Genomic DNA, 18,153 nt, shown 5'->3' with positions numbered 1-18,153 from the left:
TTGGAATGTAGGCGTCTGGGTGTCTTTTACCTTCTGAAAGACAAGGGCAGTTAGGTTGATCCGTCATAGTAGTTTACCGATGAAATTCAAGCTTCTGCCCACATCTAATATAGTGTTTTATTTTGTCATTAACAGCTTACTATCATTTACTTTTTGACAGGAATATCAAGTTTTGAATAAGGAGGTCCATATTGCTCCGGTAATGAATTTATAGTGTCCGCATTTTTTTCTTGGCTCTGTTGAACCAATTGTAGTTTATTCTTGCCCATTTACTGAAGTTTTAAGATAGATATTTAATGTACTCTTGCGGTTCTGAGAAATTAATTTAAGTAATAGGGACTTTAAGATCCAACGACGCGGACGGCAACGAGAACGTCCAAAAAATTAAAAAAAAACAATAGGTTTAAAAAGCAAAACAACCAACTTCTCACGTGCATCACACTTTTTTGTACATTTCTTTCCTGTTTTTGTACGACTACGAGATGAAAATGCCTACGTGCGCGTTTTAAGGAGGAAGTAAACAAGCAACGGCGAAACCTTATTTCTCTTTCTGAGCTTGGCTATGGTCCCTTGAAATTCAGTTTCAGGAGGGTTCGCCTACATTTTACAAAGTCAGTTTGTAGAAATTATCGCTATTAAGACTGATCATGAAAGAACGCAAACTCACTTTTTAAGTAACGTTCTCGTTGCCATCGCGTCGTTGGATCTTAAAAGTCCATAATATCTCACGTTGAACCCCCGCCTTTAAAGAGGGAGACAATATTAATATTCACACACCTGGAATGGTTTTTCTTTCAACAAACAACACCCTTACGCTACTGAACTGTTACGTATCTTTACGGGCTCGAAATTTCAGTGATAGCTACAGGTGAACCTCGATATAACGATGTGCCAAGGGACTGGTAAAATTTGTTCGTTATAACAAGGTTTTGTTACATCGAGGTTCTTTTCCCATTCCATATTTTTAACTTTTACTGGGCTAAACAACTTCGTTCGTACGCGTTATTCAGCAAACTTCGTTGTATAGAAGTTTCTAAGTGCTATATCGAGTTTTCGTGGCGAGGAAAGATGAACACATATACACTCCAAAAATGTGTTGGACGATTCTTGATTATTGTCCTTTGGTCAGTAATATAATCAGGATCTGCCATATCGAAATTTGGTTTTTATTGAATTCCGCTTACTACAGTAGCCATTCAAGTTTCAAAAGCTGACTTTTCCACAAACTCTGAGGGAGGGCTGCCTCTCAAGAAAAGATCCCGAGTTAAACAACTGTGGTGATGCAACCAAATTTTTGTATCTCATCCCCGAACCTGCAACATAAGCACCATAGTAACTAGCCTCCCACGTAGACGATCTTAGGGGTTCGTCACACGTTCCTACCCCACTAAACGAACCCCTAAAACTTCTGCGTGGGAAGCTACATCCCCTTCGTTAGAACTTGAAACTTGTTTCAAACGTGCCTCAGAATGACGTTATTATTATAAACAGGTTGGAGGGGGAAGATCACCTTCAGCAGAATAGGGATTCGAAATTCTGTGGTTCTTCAAATCTATCCAAGTATACTTCAGAAATCTTATCATTTGAATCCAAACTCCATTTACATTGCTAATGTCATCTCAATGGCCTCGGTATGCTCGATTTGCAAACATTCCTTTGAGGAAAAGTACATGATCTAATATAAGGTCACCTTGGGCGTCTATTTGATTTTAATTTAAAAACCCAAGCAGGTGTTGATCAAAATCCTAAGAACGAATATACTTTCGGCATCTATTTCAACACAGTACTCTATATTTATCCAGTCCATCTGATTGTTTACGCTTTTAAATCTGGACCCATATCGTTTTCTTGCTTAGAATGTTGTATTTTTGCCGAAAAAATAAATAAACACAGGCTAGCTTAATATTGCCATTTTTAATTATGGATTCTCAGACCGTTTAATATTTTTGTGCATTTTATCCAACAGGTGATGGTAAGAAGTTTACTTCTAAACCAGATCAGCCCACCAAGGCTTTCATCGGAGGCAATGTTTCGTTAGTTTGGCGCTACTATCAGCCATCGCATCTTACTCTCAAAAAGGTGGTGTTTGGCCAATGGACAAGCTCACCCGGCTTCGTTTTTCCGAAAATAATGACGATTAATACGACAGCAAAAAGCATCAGTTTGTCACCAGGCCGTTATGAATCCAGAGTTAGTTGGGCGGGAAACTTTTCAGCTTCCCAAGTAGCGTTCGTTTTGCATAATATTCAGCCAGCAGACGATAAAGTGGTATTCGGGATACATTTAGAGTTTGGGTACATGCATAACCCGCTACTAGGCTATGTACAGATGAAAGTCGAGAAAAAACGTATGTAATATGTCTATGCAATCTTTGTCCGGTAACATTTCCATACGTACCTTGCATTTTTGTATGCTTGCAGTTAAAATAACATAAGACCACCAAAAAAAAAAAAAAAACCGACAACAAAAAAGCAGCATTTCAAGAAAAGAATGATATTGTAAATACTCAAATTGATTAGTGCCCTCCTTCGAATTATTAGCGGCTTTAGCGCGCCACTGTAAGGGCAAAAAAAGTCAGTTATTTAACTAGGTACCCCTTTCAAATTAGCACTGCTGAACCCTTCTCCAAGAGAGAAAAAAATCACGATTATTGCGGGCGACAAGAGGATCCCGCAATCCTAATCTCCAGCTTGTTATTACGCATGCGTCGCATGTATGTAGCCAGCATTCGTTTGGACTTCCAATGAGAATGATCATGAATGGAATGGAAGGGCTTCCCGGATTCCGTCCCTGGCTGGTTATGAAGAATAAGCCGAGGAATTTTAGTCAATCAGAAATTTAGGAATTTTTTGAATGAATAATAATTATGTTATTTGATGCCTAGCGCTTCGAGGTTTGGACAGTTTTCAAATATAATCGTACGAGAACAAATCTCTGGCTTTCAGCTTACCTGGTGCCTGAGTTAGAAACTGTGCAATGGATGATTTGTTGCTTAAAATCGGCTCTTTCCTGAACCGATCCAAAAACGCGTTTCCTTTTCTCCTGTTTTCTCGGAATTTCTATAGCCGTTGCCGACTTGCCAAGAATCATAAACATTACTAAGCCACCCCTCCTAACACTTGGAGCAGATGTGACCCTCAGTTGTGTTGCCAAGGGGCTATCTCTTCTTAATGTCACATGGTACAAGGGTGGAAAGGTCATGAGTCACCATCATGGCAACCGTACTTCAAAAGCGGTGCTTACGTTGTATAACATCACCAGAGAAGACTGGGGAGAGTACGTTTGTGTCGCCAAAAACTCCGTTGGTGAAGATTCGAAAACTGTTTTCATCAGAAGTGAGTATTTTTTAAAGGGTACATTCAAAATATAGATTTCTGTGGTAACCATGCCACTTTCCGAGTAAAGGATGAATATGGTACTGTTTGTGTACTGAGTATACAAAGAATTTCTTAATAACATAGTGGAGGGGGTGGGGGGAGGGGGGCGGAGCAGGGAAAAGTAAGGAGGAAGGGGGATGTCAAAGGGGGGATTTCAAGCTCTTAACGTTTCCGTGTCAAAATTATTGCTAGCGCAGCCCTAAAAAATAATAATAAACTCTGGACATGTTTCTAAAACGCTCCGTATTTTTAAAACTGCAAGGAAGTGCCTCAGTGCGCCGACAAAACAGGCGAAGGACAGTTCGGGAAATTTGAAATTTCTCTTTGTCTGAAAACTTTTTTCTCAGGGCTGAAAAGGATCAATCGGTCAAACAAGTCCTGTTTTCAGTGTAAACCTACTGAAAAAGAACCCAGTAAAGGTGCCTTCGATTGATCGTCTTCCGGAATGAGAATACACAAACGTTTTGTTACAAATCTCTTCTACCAGGAGAACTTTTTGGACCATTCAAAACGAATACAAAACCATCAAAACGGAGGATTAATACTTTACCCTACCATCCAATTTCGGCAGTAGTTGGCTTTTCCACACGCTAGATATTGTAATGCAATTAATGCCAAAACAAGTGATTTCTAGAGGTTATTCGATTTATTCTACAAAAGACGGTCAATCGGTGACGTCCTAAATGGTCAAATATGTAAAGTAAAAATGAGAAGAAACCTGGTAAAATATAAGGATTTTGTCTTTGTTCCACGATCGTTACATGACAATATCGTTCCCTATTCATCTAGTTTCGAGCTTGACCTTGTCATCCTTGTCATCCTTGTCATCCTTTTTTAACACAAGAAATTTGTATCCCCTTTAAAAGTTGATTATGTACCGCTGGGCAAATGGTATTAAGGTCAACCTGTTTTTGATACGGAAAAAACTGATTAATGATTCAATTAATAAGTAAGTATACAGGCATTAAATAATGATAATAATAATAATAATAATGATGATGATGATGATGATGATGATGATGGTGGTGGTGGTAGTGGTGGTGTTGGCGATGATGATAACAAAAACATTTGTGATTACTGGGTAATTTAAAATATCTTAATTCCCAGGCTAACTATTTGTACTAGCTCAATATTTGTTGTTAATGGAAATACTCCGTTGTTCATGCTACACATAAACCGAAATTAATTGTTATTGATAAGCAAATGACTTCCTTTATCGTTCAAGTTCTTCCTTCAAGCCCAACGATTCTGCATACAAACACGATTGCTCGCAATAAAAGCTGGGTCCTGAGGTGGTCAGCGGTCCACAGCGAGGGGCACTTGGTGAAGACATATACAGTGTGGCACCAACTCTGGCACATAGTAAAGGACAATATGACTCGCAAGGAATCCTGGTTACGAGAGAATATTACTGGCTTTGTGTACCGTAAAGAACTAGCCGCTGACACGCGTTATTTGTTCGCGGTAACAGCTTGGAACGAATGGGGCGAGAGTGAATTGGAGATTGACAAAATACTGAACATATCGACGAAGTTTACAGATGCATTCACTCATCAAATAGAGAGAACAACAAATCTACCAGGTATGAATGACTGTGAATCACAGAAATGGGTAGCCTGCGATGATGCCCTCTCCTTTTATGTCTGTAATCTGTTTTCGGGAGGAGGGCATGATACATTTCTTTTACAAATCACATGCAAAAAAGCCAGAATCTGGACTTTTATCTGATTGGATAGAAAACAATACGGTTGATTTGCGCCGTTCCGATTGGCCAAAACGCCGCCAGCCGTTAGTTGTTGTTGATTTCAGTCTGCATTTTTGCTTGGGTAATGAGCAGTGAATACACACGTGAGTTCGTTATGAAATTTCTGCCGGCTCAGTTTTCTTGAATTTGAAGAATGTTTAAATAGAAATTTCATCCATTGAAATATTTTCCATTTCATCGTATACTAAAAATTGCAGTCAAAAATTCACCGATCATTTGAATGCAATTTGATACCCGCTACAAGTTACAGAAGCGACAAACGGGTTCACTTTCAAATAATCAATTTATGAATGGAATCTTGACCTGGTTTGACTGCAATTCCTCCTTCAGAAACCTGAGAATTATTCTGAGCGATCTTCGCTTTCACAACAAGTTTCAGTTCGTGAAATATGTGCTTCAGCCTATTTTTTTTCACTGCTTTCGGCACAGAACGAAGTCAACGAGCTTTTACTAGTAACAGCTCCAGCTAGCAGTATTTCATCACACACACACAAAAAAAACATTTAAAAATTTTGTAAGGAAGCGCCATCTGAATGTACTTAACAATTTTCTTTTCCCTAACATGGATTTCGAAAGAGATATTCCGACCAAAATTTGATTCCCGTCTGAATGCTGATTGGCTAATAACATGACAGGTAAAGCAGACGTTAGATTATGCAAATTAGGGAGCGGTTGATGGCTTGTTACAAATCAATGTATCAGTCGTTATTTTTTTCCCTCTCGAGCCAAAGAAGCAAAGAAGCCAAAAAAAAAACAAACAAACAAACAACAACCACAACAAAAAAACAAAATAACAAAAAAAAAAAGACAAAAAAAAAGATAAATAACTCCTGATCTCAGGTTAAAAAAATGGGTGATTCCTCTAATAATTGGTCAAATTAATTTTTTAAGTGCATGAATGAAACCAAATCAAAGGAATTGCGTTTTCTCTCTACAATGACAGAGAAAATGTAGTGAAACAAAGGAAACTCCTGGACTACGGTACTAGGCACAGAAAAGCACTATAGCCTGGCTTTATTTTGATTATTCTGATTATTTAGCTCGGGTTTCTGAGCCACTTCCAAAGACCAAAAGAAAAAGGCAAAACTTTCCTATTCTTATACGCAGTTCATCAACTGTAAGGAACTCCACTGAGCATGTCTGATGGCCTATTTTATTTATCTGTTGTCAGCTACAACGAAGCCACAGTGGACTGGAACATCAACAATGCCAATTTTAATGAGCAACACGAAAAATGAGGAGAAAAATAATTCCATCCCTCTGGAGGCGTTAATTGCCGTCTCTGCGTTTCCTGTAGTTGTAGCATGTGCTGTTTGGTTGGTTTGCTATTTTAGGCGAAACAGCGCTCCCTGGAAAAATCCAAGTGAGTTAACCGGATTAATTTTTTGTACGCTTTTTCTTTTTCAAGTGCAGGAATTTTTCAATTAGACGCAGTTACAGGGCAGTAAAACCTTTCAGAACGGTATTGATCATTTTCATGAATGTACAGTTGATGTCTGTAAAAACTGCTGATGGATGCACGGTTGAGGGCGAGTGTATCCTTGCCTAAAAGGTGCACACTGAATATAGAATGGGAACACTTTTATTTGTGTTAGGCCCAAGGGCCACCCACCTACTCGAGTAACCCTGGGCGAGCCAAATGTACACGCGTATTGTTGGCATGCGAAAAGGTTGGCTTGGCCAGAAGGGTGACCAACCTAACCGGGTGATGGTAGTATCAACCTGCTACTATGTTACCGGGTTATCCCTATAGCAGGACGTTAAACTGCGGAAACAGTTTCTGTCAATTGCCAATCCTCTAACTTCTGTTAGGGACCGTGTCGAAAAGTGTTGTTAAATCTGGATCAAATAAAAATAGGAAAAAATGGACGCGACAAGCGAGTTTATCATTCTTAATGAAACTGATTTGCTTTTATGAAAAGAGTTACACCAACATAAAAATTATAAGTGAGAAAGTTTAGTCCTCTTTGTACCAGTCCTCCTTCCTACATTAACTGTTTCCCTTGACCCAGGCCATTCCTTAATTCACCCGAGCTTCTAATCTACCCGGGATTAGAATCTTTCATAAATCCCGCATAAGAATTTGATTAAAAGTCCTGCAACATAAATTGACTGTTTTAATTTATTTTCGATTTTGACAGGGCCCCAGCAAGGGTACGTATTTAAATTAAAATTTTTTGCAATGCATACACGATTCGTTACCTTCCTTTTAGCTTGAGGACCTTTCATCAGCACATCAGTCACTGTGAATGACGCCTATAATTATTTGCCATGGTCATCTACACTGTAATAGACCTTGTCTTGGTTTTGGAAGCTTTTTTGACGAGTAAAACCGCGTGAGAAATTATTTGACTTTTTTTTCAGAACAGGCTTTTTACGGAAATGATTAGATATTAGATTCTCATACAAACACTGTCAGTAATTTCTCACGCGGTAATGCCTACTCGTCAAGATAGCTTCCAAAACCGTAACAAGGTCTATTAATTTACTGTGGTTTTTTCCACTATCAATAATCTGTGAGGTGTAGCCAGTTGTTCACTTTTTTATTTCATTGCAACGATGATCCTCATTATATTTTCATTACTCAAAAGCATTCATTCAAGGATAATGCATCCTACATGGAAAGGCTGGCACATTTATTGGTTTATATTTTCAGGAGGAAAGGATTTTCTTCTCCTTCGCATTTGAATCTCACATCTGAGCTGGTAAGGTGGTTTCTTGTTTTTCTTTGATAGTGATGAAACCGGCATTAACTTTATAAGAAGTTAAACTTTTTGCCCTATTCTTTACATGTACACCAATCTCTACCGGTGCTCCTTTTTCTTTGTGTATCGAAGTTGTAATAGGCAATTTCCGAGTTTCCAGAAAAATCTCATTTCAAAGCGAGGCTAGGTGAAAAACCTCAAAATGAGTTTTATTTGCATGAGAAAACAAATCATTGCCATATCAAAACTGCGCTTTTAGCCTTGCTGAAAGAGGCTTGGTGCAACTCGGATATGGTTTACAGTGTATCTAACGTACGTTTTATTTTTTGCTTTTATCTACAATAGGCATGACTGCATGTCATTTTGAAAGTAGGCTCGCTACTTTCATTTTAACTTTTTTTATTTATTTGTAACGCATCCTGCAATACAACTGGGGGATATGATTAACGCAGCACCCATGCAAATACCATTCAAGTTTTCTAGATTTAAAGGGACTTAAATGGACGGCAGGTTAACAAAATAACTAAAGAAAGGGAGGTAGCAAAGAGAAATGAGTTTCTTGAAGTGTTTGTTGGTGTTAAGCCGGAGATTTATACAATAATTTCCTGCTCAGTTGTTTTTCACTAGGATACAGTAAGCATTCACATTTTTAAAATTCTAATTTATGATAAGTATTTGGTACCATTGTGGAATGAGTACGGCTTCTCGCGCTAAATAAAATGGGTTTCCTTTAAGGAAAATTTTTAAAAATACGCAGAAATTTTAACAAGAACGAGCCGCTTTCCCCTTGAGTAAAATTGACCACATTTGGGTTCATTGATATGTAGGCTCTGGAGTCAGAGGATAGAAGGCACTCAGTAATTATGTCAGGATCATCGTGGTTTATCTACGGTTCGACACCAACACTAACAACAACGACAAATATGGACGAGCGCAGTAGTAGCCAACCAGGCATTGCTGACGAATCCCTTTTTTTAAAGTCAGTTATTCCTGGACCAAGCAATGCGGCTCCTACCTTTGCATGCTACGATCAGCCCACCTCACAGGATGTTAAAGTGAACAACCGAGATCATGTTATCTCTGCAATGAACAATCATGCTATATTTGAAGTGCGAGAAGAGATAACCAGGGATCGGAAAGACAATATAAGTCAGCAAGTTGGCACCGAAACGTCTCAGCAATTGTTTGATTCCGAAGGTTACCTTGTGCCGGATGATAGCGACAGTGTGACAAGAGCGAGGAAAAAGATGATGCCTCGGACTGGACCGTGGTTAAAAAAAGCGTTAAAGAAGGAAAACAAAACATTTCAATTCCAAAACTCCACTTTTTATATCCCTTCCGAGCGCTTGCATGTTTCAGATGGGCTATAAAATGGCCCAGCATTGCGCTAGCGCTCGAAATCCTAACCAACTCTTTCTCACTGATCTTCAAACAAGGACTCTTCATGGATCGAGGAATTATGAGAATGATCCGCTTCAGGACACTGAGAATGCACTGATCCATGGCTCCACCGATCATCCCATGGTTCTCGGTGTGTCGCCATACTCGCATATTTATTGTAACACTAGCTGAACGGCTTGGAAACTAAAATTTCGAGGACGTTTTTGGACTTTTTACATTTAGGGCATGAATTTTTCGTCATTTCAGGCCATGGAACCTAAAAATGAGCCTAGCTAGCTGTAAAAAGGGGCAATACGGACGCAATACGTCCTAGCCGGCATGATCGCATGCTGTTTACTGAAAATTCCCTCATCCATGTCAGGAAATTCTGTATTTTAAAACCTCCCCTAGGGCATGACTCAGCAACTGAGGACATTTCTGCTACGTTTTCAATGTTGGTTAGCATGCAAGGATTTTTCCCATGCCTATCGTCAATGATTTGCTCACTGGTAATAGAGGGGGTGGCCCCAGAGTGGTTTTGCATTGAAATTGGCATGCAACAGAATTTCGCATGCCCTGTAAGCATAATTTGAGGTTCCGTGACCTTCTCACCCAGGCCGCGAGAAGCCTAGGTTCTAGTAATAAGTAATTCATACCCAGCAAAATCTCCGGCATGCCGGGCATGCCAAATTTTCTGGCATGCCCGGCATGCCAAATTCTCTGGCATACCGGGCGTGCCATAATCTGGGTCATGCCGGGCATGCCAAAATCGGTCTCTGGCATGCTCTCAACGCACAGGTTATAATTCCTTGAATCTACAGAGATTTTAAGCCTGGCTAAAAAAAAAAAAACTAAACAGATCACAGTCCTTATCTTTTGATGAACGGTTACACGATGACGTCATTGCTGTTCCTTTCATTTTCATAGATTTGGTTGTCCCAGCGAAGTTTAAATAACAAAAGCTCTAATTTTCACAAGAAAGAAAAACCCTGAGGGATTCTGCCGTAGTAATAAAACAGCGTCATCGTGGAGATGACCTGTTGGGGGATTGTAAAAACTCCCCACCCCTTTTAATGGGTCTTTAATAGGATTCCCATTTCACATTGCGAATAAAATGGAATTGTCTGAAATCAGTAAAAAGAGAGACAGAGACTATTTTCATTGTATAATAAAATGCATCTATGTTCCATGAAAGCTTTTAAAAATACAAGGTTATAGAATATCTTTCAAAGTTCATTACAAACTGAGCTAAGCCCCAAAATCACTGTTCATTATTCAGTAAATTATGATGTTTGACAATGCAATGTGCTTAAATATAACGTTGCAATTACAAATCTCTCTAACGCAATTTTCCCTACGTCAGAAAAGCTGTTTTTATCTTGTTTCACATTTTGATAAGGAGTCTGAGTTCCTCTTTCGTGTTTTGTAGGCTTGCCAGGGATTAATGTTTTTGTGTCATTACCAGTGTCTGTGTTCTTTGTTTTTAACTCAAAGTAAGTCAGTAATAACTGACAGTATCAAAGAATTGCTCTCTAGAAAAGTAATTATCTCCTCGTCATGTTTGGAAGTTACCTGTAACAAAAAAGAAATGGAATGTTAACACATGCAAGGGCAATATGAAAAAAAGAAATAGAACATGTAGAGCTCAGCTTCTCTTAACATATTTTCATGCTGGCTTGTTGAGTCTGTTAAAGGTCGAAACTAATTGTCTGAGGATAATTTCACAAGAGTGTGCAATTGAGATAAATGCATGGTAAATAAAGTGAAAGAAACGTGGTTTCACATTAGCCAATTTACATTGCGTTGTTCGATGATGTTTACACGCTCTTCTACTGCGAAATAAACCTGTGCATTTGGATTTGCATGTCAAGATTATACCGAGTTTGACTGACACTTAATTGAACAACAGTTTCATTTTTAAGCAGGTGAGGTGTAGACCCATATAAAGCCGGAATATGTAAAGGAAACTCAGCGAAAACTTTTTCGCATCTTTTTGTGGCGATATTCTCTCATGGCCCGTCAGCTGATTAGGGCTTGCGAAGAAAAAGTAAATTAGGACCAAAGGTTAAAGCCTGTCCGGTTACATCATTTCGTATGTTTCGTATAAATAGGTCATAAAATAGGATTTAACGAGAGCGAATTTGTTTCTCAATCGGTGTATAAAAAAGTGAAGCTATCAAATGAGAAGTTTACAGAGTATCAAAATTATTAAATTAAAAGCTCATATAATTAGGAAAATTCCTGTACGAAAACAATGCTAGTGACATTAAATTGATCAGATAAAATTCTCAGAAAAAATGTCGAATAAAAGCCTCATTGTTTGCTTTTGTTTTTGCGTAAAGGTAAATTTTTCGGCTCACAAAGCAAAGCTGAAAACGGGACTAAATCTTAGTTTTTTACATTGAATTTGTTTATTAGCTTAGTTTTCGTCCGTTTTAAAAGCTTTATAACCCAGTCATAATTTTCGGGTTAAAATAGTACAAAATCATTTCAAAAACCATGTTCATTCAAAGTAGAGCGGGCAAACGTGAACATTTTGTAATTCAAAAGTCGGACCCAGCCAGGTTGTTTAAGCTTAGAATTATTTGCATTTTAGTGTCCTATAAATTTACCAGAATAGCCTCTCAGAGGCTTACTGTAGCAAAGCATTTTGTAGTACACTCGTAGACAAGCAATGTAAGCCTTAAGTCTTTGCTTGGATGAGATGTCCAAAAGAAAAATTAGTTTTGTGGACCTAAACGCACATTCACAGACTGCTTATATTAAGTTGTTTACAACTTTGCATTGACACCTGCAGCATGTTCATTTTTTTAAAGCGAAATCCAAATCTGATTTTGGCAGTTGATTTACGGATATTTTATTTTGTCTCCAAAAGTGATTATAATATCCGTTTGATTGTCTTTCAAACAACAGTCAAACTATGCAGCAAAAATAAGTAACTTTACCATTACAGTGAAAAAATATGACCGTAGGTGCCAAAAATAATTATACTCGAGCTATAAAATTAGATCTGACTTTTTTTAGCTTTGGTTTCTATATTTTTGAAGTTTTCTCTAGCTAGTCTTCTTAGCAGCAGAAGAAGATTACAAGACATACAAACAGAAACAATCCGAAGTGAACGAGTTGACAACCACTTATGCCGGAGTTCTTAGGCATGCTCAACAGCAAGATAAACTGAATGCCAAAAGGCTAATTTACGGGATTTGTTCGATATTCAGGCTTTTTCTTTACGAAATTAATACTAAATTTGTACTTACAGTCTCTCGCAGAATCCATTTCTTGTCCAGCATTCACCAACATCTCAACTATGCACCGCAGAAAAAAAAGACAAACAAGTGCGAAGACACATGACGACATCGTGACGCCACAACTGCCACGCTACATCAAACTAGATTCATCGTCATCCGAAAACACTTCTGCGGAAATTCGGCCGATTTCGTGCGTCCTCGGGGTATCTTCGGATGACGCAGATGACGTTGCTCAAAGGACTATCGTCAGCAAGGAGTAAAACAGTTTGCGAGATTCGCATAGCCGACAAGAAGCGTACTGAAAAACTAAGCAAAATCTCTCTGAGAAGGCAGTCCAAATTCACCAAATCTGAACGTCTTTGCAGTATTAACGTCGTACTCTCGTACTGACTTGAACGACCTGGTAAGCTTAATTTTCACCAGTCTTTTAATGCTGTTGACCGGGAAACATTCCGACGCGATAAAACTTAAGCATGGATAAGTTTATACTGAGAAGATTTGTTATCTTATTGTTTAAGACGCTTTTCCGCGATCAAATTTAAATCTGGACCTAGAAATGTCAGTATCGGTTTGAAATAAAAGGATTAATCTTTGATTGCAAGTTAAGTATTCTATTTTATGCATGAATAATGTTGTTTTGTTGTGCTTTTTATTTATAAATCCAGGCTTCTGTCTTCAGTTTTGCCAGTCGATCCCGTGACACACATTGTCACAAACATGACTTTTTTTGTTATGCATTTATTGCCAGGCATGAAACCTGTAACTTCAAGCTCCCTAAGATATATTTGGCGATTATATGTGATTCTCAGGATACGATGCTGAAGCGAACATCAAAATCAGTCTCGCTGGGCATGTCAATTTCTTGCCTGGCATGCCGGGCATGCCAAACCAAATGGCTTCACCATCGGCATGCCCGGCATGCCAAACCAGAGGGGCAAAAACTGGGAATGAATTATCAACCCGGCGAGAGATCTGGGACCTAAGTTTAGCTCGGTCAATTTTGGGCTGCGAGGGCATGAACCCATTTTTTCCATGCCTATGAGACGTTATTTCTAAGTACCAATGTTCCCTTGAATTTTGTCATGCCTAAATATATAAAATTTTCCCTCTCTCATTAATCCTCAGACTGGATGCGTTTTTTACGCTCGCTAGGCATGTTCCACTGAAAATCATGCCCATACCCTTATTCAAAACAAAATGCTATCAAATTTTAGTTTCCAAGCCGTTTAGCTGGGAAATCCCACAAGATCACCTGTCTTTAGAAGAGAAAATCGGTGGAGGGGAGTTTGGTCAGGTGTGGAGAGGAAAGTTGTATGACGTGACTAGCACAGGAAAGTGGCTAGTTGTAGCTGTAAAGATGCTGCAAGGTAAAATTATTGCTACAGTGAAGATTAAAAGAACTTGGGAAGCTGAAAAGCCCGTTCCAAGTATCATAAGTAATTGCAACACAGGGCAGACCCTTCTCCGAATAATAATCGTTTGTGATCAGCTTCGAGTTCATCCTTTCATCCCACTCTCCTCCACTCCCCATGGTGTGCTGTGCACAAAAAAGGATTCATCCCCACCCATTTAATTTGCTTAATATAGGCCTCGTTAGCTTGCATGTTTTGTTTAAAAATACAGGTTATGTGATGATACTCTAGAGAACTGTTTCTTTCTATTTTTGTCTAATTCACGCGCATAACTATGCATAATTTATGAAAAGACAAAGGGTCAAGTTCCCTGGAACCTCTGATGGGAAAACAAAACATACTAGCTAATAAAAGAGGTCTATTGAACATCGTACGTTTGGGATGATGGGGGAGGGGAAGGTCGTCAGTTTCAGTCTAATATTACAGGAAAGGTCCTAAAACTTTTGACCTCCATTGTAGTATTAAATTCACAAAGTCAAGACTTGTACATTCAGGCACAAAAACGAACCGCATTTAAAGTTGCCGTGTCACGATTACTTCCACCTTTTTTGGTAAAAGTGGAGTTGAAATTCTAACTTTGATTTCTTTTCCAAGTATTGTCATACTTGGAACTTTCATAGCAAGATATCAAGATATACCAAGATATCAAAGGGAGAGCAAAGTGTGATTGGTTTTGGTCGTTTTTGATCAATAGGACAGGAATCAACTTGAAATAGCTGGCCAAAATTTTTTATATGTAATCCGTTTCCATCAGGCTATCGAAAGCCGAACGTATCAACTTGTATTACAGCACGAAAAGTGAAATTTACCTTACTGTACCTGATTCCTTAAAGTGCCGGAAAATTCAGAGCCAAAGCTGCACGCAAGTTCAGTTTGCACTATCGTGTGAAGGTGAGTAAAGTAGAGCGCCCATAAAAGCTGCATTAGTACTCTGCCAATTACAAGTACTGATGTACATAAAGAATACATTTGAACTTTATATATCACGTCACATCTCTTATTCCCAAGAAACTGTCTCCTAAGGGAAAAGTTTTTAGATATGCTATGATCGCTGACGAAGGATGTTGTGTTTTAAAGATCATTTTTTTCGTTATAGCCAATTATTCGCCTTCGGACCAAAAGGACCTTCTGTCTGAACTGGATTTGTTGAAGAAGCTTAAACCTCATCCTAACGTCATACGATTGTTGGGCTGTGTGACTAAAGACGTTGTTAGATGCAAAGGAAAGGGAGTTTTCCGTAAGTTTAACAACTCTAACTCTAACAAAGCTGCAATAGGACAGTGTCGAGTTCTCTAAAGCCTCTGTTTCAAAGCGAGGCAAAGTGCAAAGCTATTGATACTGTATTATCAGGCTAACATCCCGTCGGGGTACTCTCTTTAATGGCCTATACGGGGAGGCTCCACCCGAAAGGGGTACCTTTTTCAGACTTCAGGTTTATGAAAGGGTAGGGATTTTACTCGTTGAAGTATACGAAAGGGCAGGGAAATCTGTCATTTGGCTTTGTGAAGGGGCCAAAGGGCTGTTAGATGAATTGTATGGCTTTATAAAGTCGAGAAAACGTTCTATCGTTGTCTTCCTTTCCTATAAATAAAAGGGATGCAAAATTCTAGACAAGGTATGTGGAAGGGTTATACGAAAGGGGTACCTATATTGCGAAAAATCCTATACAAAAGGGTAAGGAGTTGGACCTCTGTGCGGAGCCTCCCCGTATGAAAATTTGTTGAGTAATCCCATCCCCCTTAGTTAAAAATCCTAGTGATCTAATTTGCTTTAGGTTAATTTTTGGCATCTAACAATGTTGCTGTCTTTTAAGGGCCACCTCTTTTAATCCTGGAGAATGCTCCTTATGGCGATCTTCTTGGATATCTAAGGAAACGTAGAGGACAAAATGATGATTACGACCATTTTAATAGAATGAAAGTCCCACAAAAGATAGCAAAACAGCAACTCTACCAATTTGCCACGGATATCGCTCGTGGTATGGAATATATCGCTTCTCATCAGGTGAGTTATGGGAAGAAAAAAATAAATCATTTTGCAAATATATGAGTTAGAACCAAGTTGCCGATTGGCCGGGGAAGAAATACTCCAGGGAATTCTTGGCGAGGGTTTGACGCCTGGTTCTCCAAATCCTAACACTCTAAAGTTTCAGACCAAGAAATGTCATTTTCCACACCCGTTCTCAGACCTAGCCTTTAGTCAGAAATTATGTCATCTTTTTATTAGATTAGAGCACAAACAAAAAGTATCTTCAAATGCATTTCGAATTTTCATATTTCTACTTCGTTCTTATTCATTTGGATTTGAAACGATAAATACGTTCATGATCTCCCATAGTTCCCTCGAAAAACAATACCCAATTCCAGACCACAATGGGCAAAATGCCGTATACCCATTTTCAGACCAAAAAGGACCAAAAACCATTATACTCTTTGGAGGAGCACATACCTATCGAGGGAGTACCGCCCCGGGCAGACTATAAACTTATCAACAGGCGGCGACAATTTGTTGAGACCCTGTCGTCAAATGAAGTGTTTGTTGTTTAGTATTCCACAGCAGGTAGCTAAAACAGCGACACAAAGGTGTTTATAAAGGGTGCGTAGAAATTAAGAAAGTTTCATTTTTCCCTTTCGAATTAGTTAGCGAGAGAATGGCCCTTTAGTGCAAAGTCGGTTGATCATAGAATATAATATAAGCCAACCAGATCTTTCACACAAAGTGATAAGTTCAATGAACTCAAAGCGAATAGTAAGATCATCGCTTTGAGGAAGCATGATGTTAACTGGAAGAGGAAACATCCCATTGTGTCTTACAACAAACAAAAGAAGAGGGTTTTCCTTTCTTTTAAATTTCTCAAAGCTTATTCACCGAGATTTAGCTGCTAGGAACGTGTTACTTGGAGATAAACTGCAATGTAAGATCACTGACTTTGGAATGGCGAGGGACCTGGGACTAGGAGATGGAATTTATGCCAGGAAATCAAACGTAAGTTCCGGCCGAAGAGACATTACACGCAGTAATAAGAATCTACTTTTGTATTTATTTATTTACGTGTTTATTTATTTATAATGGTAATAGGACTGAGTGGAGTCTAATTCGGTCTGTAATCATACGGGTGATTAACAAAATCGGACGAGCGCGAAGAGGGAGTCCAATTTGTTCAACCACGAGTATGATTACGGACCTAATTGGACGACACGAAGTCCTGTTGCCAATTGATCATAACCGTTAACCGTTACAATTTCCGAGAAAATAAATGTATTCTTTTTTAGTAAAAGAGCATTTGAATACCAAATGTACAAAATTAGGGAACATATCACTGGCGGAGACACTGGCGCAGTTTATAAATTAAGTATCTCTTGATTTGTACCTTTTTCTGAACTGGATTCCGATATCTGATTTTACTTCACAAACCGGCTAACCGAACAATCCTAAGTGCTTGAAAACTTCAAATTTTATACTTTTTCAGAGAAAACTGGTATGAAAAGATTAATTGGAAGTCTAATTTTCTACCACGAATCAAGGCAGGTAATTTGCGAAGTGTTGTAAGAGATACTCAAAAATAGTTTTATAATAGTTTTGTGCTTTTATTGACAGGGTGTGATGCCTTTGAAATGGATGGCGGTCGAGTCGTTAACGAATCGAGTTTCCACCACAGAAAGTGATATGTGAGTTGTCAGCAATTCAGCTAGGATTAGAAAGTTTGTCATACGCCTTTAAGTTTTCCAGGTTCGAACATGGCCATTTTATCTACGTGCTCGTGAAGCTCGAGCGCAAGTCCACGAAGCTGCCATAGTTTTTCAGTCAAGACGGGATTTTTCACGTGCGACCCCCTAAAAAAAGGACGCAGGTCGACCGGGACGGCGAGGATGCCTTCTCCCTTCTAATATGCCTTGACGCTACCAAATTTGTACTGCTAAGTTTCTTTACTCTTATAAAGACAATTTACCTGAAAATTTGGGAAAACCACTAACCAAGAATGCAAAAGTCCACTTCCAGTTGACGTGCTTCTCTTAAAAGCCTCTTTGCTTAAACTCCCTAAAAACCGTGCAAAAGCACCCTTGGAATGAATCAATTTGGCTGTAAGTTTGAGATAGGGCAAGTGGAATTGAAGTGGTTCTGTAACGCAGTTAGTTGTTCAACACTTATCTCAACGATATTGTGTGACTGCTTATCTGTCATTTTCTTTAATTTCCTCCATTTAGATGGAGTTACGGGATCGTGTTGTATGAAATATTTACCCTCGGTAAGTATTAGCCGTTCACT

General features: G+C 38.8%; 3 protein-coding genes across 3 annotated transcripts in view; all 3 read left to right on the top strand.

Moving 5' to 3' along the window:
• The window catches only part of LOC140947490 (DBH-like monooxygenase protein 1 homolog), a 59,874-nt gene that overhangs the window by 10,814 nt on the left and 30,907 nt on the right, over window positions 1–18,153 (top strand). The window contains exon 10 of the mRNA XM_073396600.1: window positions 161–199. Coding sequence (XP_073252701.1) covers window positions 161–199 — 39 coding nt within the window. The remainder of the gene's footprint in view (window positions 1–160; window positions 200–18,153) is intronic.
• On the top strand, window positions 4,612–9,232 carry LOC140947491 (uncharacterized). Its single transcript, XM_073396601.1, has 5 exons — window positions 4,612–4,959; window positions 6,314–6,505; window positions 7,284–7,296; window positions 7,799–7,847; window positions 8,675–9,232. Exons 1-5 carry the CDS (start codon window positions 4,752–4,754, stop codon window positions 9,215–9,217), a joined length of 1,005 nt encoding a protein of 334 aa, XP_073252702.1. The 5' UTR covers window positions 4,612–4,751; the 3' UTR covers window positions 9,218–9,232.
• On the top strand, window positions 9,247–18,041 carry LOC140947496 (fibroblast growth factor receptor-like). The gene is made up of 6 exons (XM_073396608.1): window positions 9,247–9,418; window positions 13,709–13,842; window positions 14,984–15,124; window positions 15,701–15,891; window positions 16,747–16,872; window positions 17,485–18,041. Exons 1-6 carry the CDS (start codon window positions 9,369–9,371, stop codon window positions 17,557–17,559), a joined length of 717 nt encoding a protein of 238 aa, XP_073252709.1. The 5' UTR covers window positions 9,247–9,368; the 3' UTR covers window positions 17,560–18,041.

Source organism: Porites lutea, chromosome 9, assembly GCF_958299795.1.
Source record: "Porites lutea chromosome 9, jaPorLute2.1, whole genome shotgun sequence".
Taxonomy (NCBI): domain Eukaryota; kingdom Metazoa; phylum Cnidaria; class Anthozoa; order Scleractinia; family Poritidae; genus Porites; species Porites lutea.
This window is presented reverse-complemented; position numbering and strand designations above follow the sequence as displayed.

Excerpts from the sequence above, each read along its gene's own strand:
- LOC140947491 (XM_073396601.1), top strand. The coding sequence starts at position 4,752 with ATGACTCGCAAGGAATCCTGGTTACGAGAGAATATTACTGGCTTTGTG. Across the intron at positions 4,960-6,313 it reads GAGAACAACAAATCTACCAG|CTACAACGAAGCCACAGTGG; the intron begins GTATGAATGACT and ends ATCTGTTGTCAG. Across the intron at positions 7,848-8,674 it reads TGAATCTCACATCTGAGCTG|GCTCTGGAGTCAGAGGATAG; the intron begins GTAAGGTGGTTT and ends ATTGATATGTAG.
- LOC140947496 (XM_073396608.1), top strand. The coding sequence starts at position 9,369 with ATGGTTCTCGGTGTGTCGCCATACTCGCATATTTATTGTAACACTAGC. Across the intron at positions 13,843-14,983 it reads AGCTGTAAAGATGCTGCAAG|CCAATTATTCGCCTTCGGAC; the intron begins GTAAAATTATTG and ends TTTTCGTTATAG. Across the intron at positions 15,125-15,700 it reads CAAAGGAAAGGGAGTTTTCC|GGCCACCTCTTTTAATCCTG; the intron begins GTAAGTTTAACA and ends CTGTCTTTTAAG.